At 26.6% G+C, this 2,164-nt stretch overlaps 1 protein-coding gene across 1 annotated transcript; it reads right to left on the reverse strand.

Moving 5' to 3' along the window:
- Nucleotides 1-844: 844 nt before the first annotated feature.
- LOAG_14899 (Slc17a7 protein) lies at nucleotides 845-2,003 on the reverse strand. Its single transcript, XM_003150392.2, has 3 exons — nucleotides 1,716-2,003; nucleotides 1,254-1,340; nucleotides 845-1,119 (listed from the first exon to the last, which is right to left on the reverse strand). Exons 1-3 carry the CDS (start codon nucleotides 1,945-1,947, stop codon nucleotides 998-1,000), a joined length of 441 nt encoding a protein of 146 aa, XP_003150440.1. The 5' UTR covers nucleotides 1,948-2,003; the 3' UTR covers nucleotides 845-997.
- Nucleotides 2,004-2,164: the final 161 nt, after the last annotated feature.

A 2,164-nucleotide genomic window follows, 5' to 3' on the forward strand; every position in this document is an offset into this window, starting at 1 on the left:
ATGATGATGATGATAATGATGATGATGATGATGATGATGATGATGATGATGATGATGATGATGATGATAGCATTTCGAATAGGACATTTAATCTAATCTTAATGATTCTTTTTTTCTCCTCCGTGCATGGGAAATTTGTCATATCGGCCATCTTTCATAAGAAATAATTTAAAAAACAAAAAACAAAACAAAAAAAAGAAGACTATACTGCAACACGTCATATATCCGTGCTGCAAAAGTTATATACTTTTACCATAACCTATCAGACAAAGAAATGTATGTTCCTTTCTTTTTTTTTTCTTGCTTTTTAAATTTGGGATATGCAAAAGTTAAAAGTATATCCATAATGCAGCAATATTATGTATCCGTGCCAGAACACGTAATGTACCCTGTTGTGCAAAAGTCATGCATCTATGCTGCATGATAATGATTGATTGGTTACTTGAATAATTGATTGGTAACTCATGCTAAAGTTAAAAAACTGAATGCAGAGTTAGATTTTGTGATATTCAATAAATAACGCTTATTATGCATTTCTTTTTTTTTTTACCCCTATTCTTGCTTTTTCAGTGTTTTCCTATGTCAAGTTTGTATTCGGGAAAGTAAATATCGAGCAAATTTCTCTTTTTTTTTTTTCCCCCCGTAACATAACCCAAATTTTTACTGGGTATATTACTGCCAATACGGATATGAATCTGTGCATACTATTACCGTGTAATAATTACCATCTCAGGATGATAAATAAGCGATGGCATAAGGTTTGTGATTGAAATATAAGGTTAATTTATTTTGATTAAAAAAAAAGAAAAAGAAAAAGCTGAACAAGTAATTGCAATCGTAAGAAGTATGTGATAAAATTTTAATATTTTATTCCTATGCCATACGTTTTACAATTTTCGGCAAAATTTTCTGGAAAGTAAATTGTATTTTTTGAATAGGAATGATTTGTCATCGTGGTTGTTTTAATAAAATAACAATAGATCTGATAAATTCTTCGTCACCATCCATCATCATAGTTATTGTTCGTATTGTATCGTTTTGAATGATTGTAATTCAATTCATCTCCTGCTGGTTTGTAGCTACCGCTCATATCATTTGGATTTATTGTCGATGCTGAATCTGCAAGAAAAAAAAAAAAAAAAAAGGAAAAAATTGGCAACGAAAAATTAATTTGAATAGATTTGATAATTGATGCTTTATTGAATGATAAAATGTAACGGAATTTTCATAAAATGAAGCAAAAATAATGCTACCATTCCAGATCATATTAAAATCTGGAATTGGATCATTTTGTTGTTGTTCTGGATTTACAGTTCCATAATCGTTACCAGGATTTGTATCTAAAATTAAACTATGGAAATATTGATACAATTTAGATGATAATGATAATATGATAATTTTTTTTTTATTATATTTAATCAATATAAATTAATATGCGTATTGAGAAATATCTTATATAATTTGAAAATAACTTATATATGTGAATTAATAATTAGGGAATAATTGAGAAATAATTTATAAAATTTCATAATATTTCAATTTATATTAAAAAATTGAGGAATAATTTATAAAATTTCATAATATTTCATGTGAAGGATTTAAATTTTGATTTAATATTAACCAATAGGAATTTAATATAATAATTAACCATTCCTTAATATTTAATACTGTAATTATTGATAATGAGAAAAGGACAAAAAAAAAAAAAGCCTTACTACTTTTACAGATATTATTATGGAACCATGGTTCTTCCTCATCTTTTGGTTCAGCCCAATCCTGTAGCTCACCGGATGCATAAATAGCATAAAATGTAACACCGGTAAAATGTATGAGACTTGCAAGTAGAAATACTTTTTCCCATCCTCGTGGTCCTCGTGCAATTAATTTTTCTGTTACAAATGGACATGTTAAACCAGCTAATGTACCAATACCATTTGAGAAACCCATTAATATTGCTGCATAACGTGGTGCTATATCCAAATGATTTACATTAAAACCTAAAAAAAAATTTATGTCATAGTTATTTTATGAATTTAAATTTTTTTTGTAAAATTTTTCAAAATATTTTTTTCTTTTTTTTTTGTAGCTCAAAAGTTAAATAATTTACGATTTTTTTATTTTGAAATTATTTTTTTTATGCAAAAAAAAAATTATGCAATTTCGG

This window comes from Loa loa (assembly GCF_000183805.2).
Source record: "Loa loa unplaced genomic scaffold supercont3.1357, whole genome shotgun sequence".
NCBI classification, from domain to species: Eukaryota; Metazoa; Nematoda; class Chromadorea; order Rhabditida; family Onchocercidae; genus Loa; species Loa loa.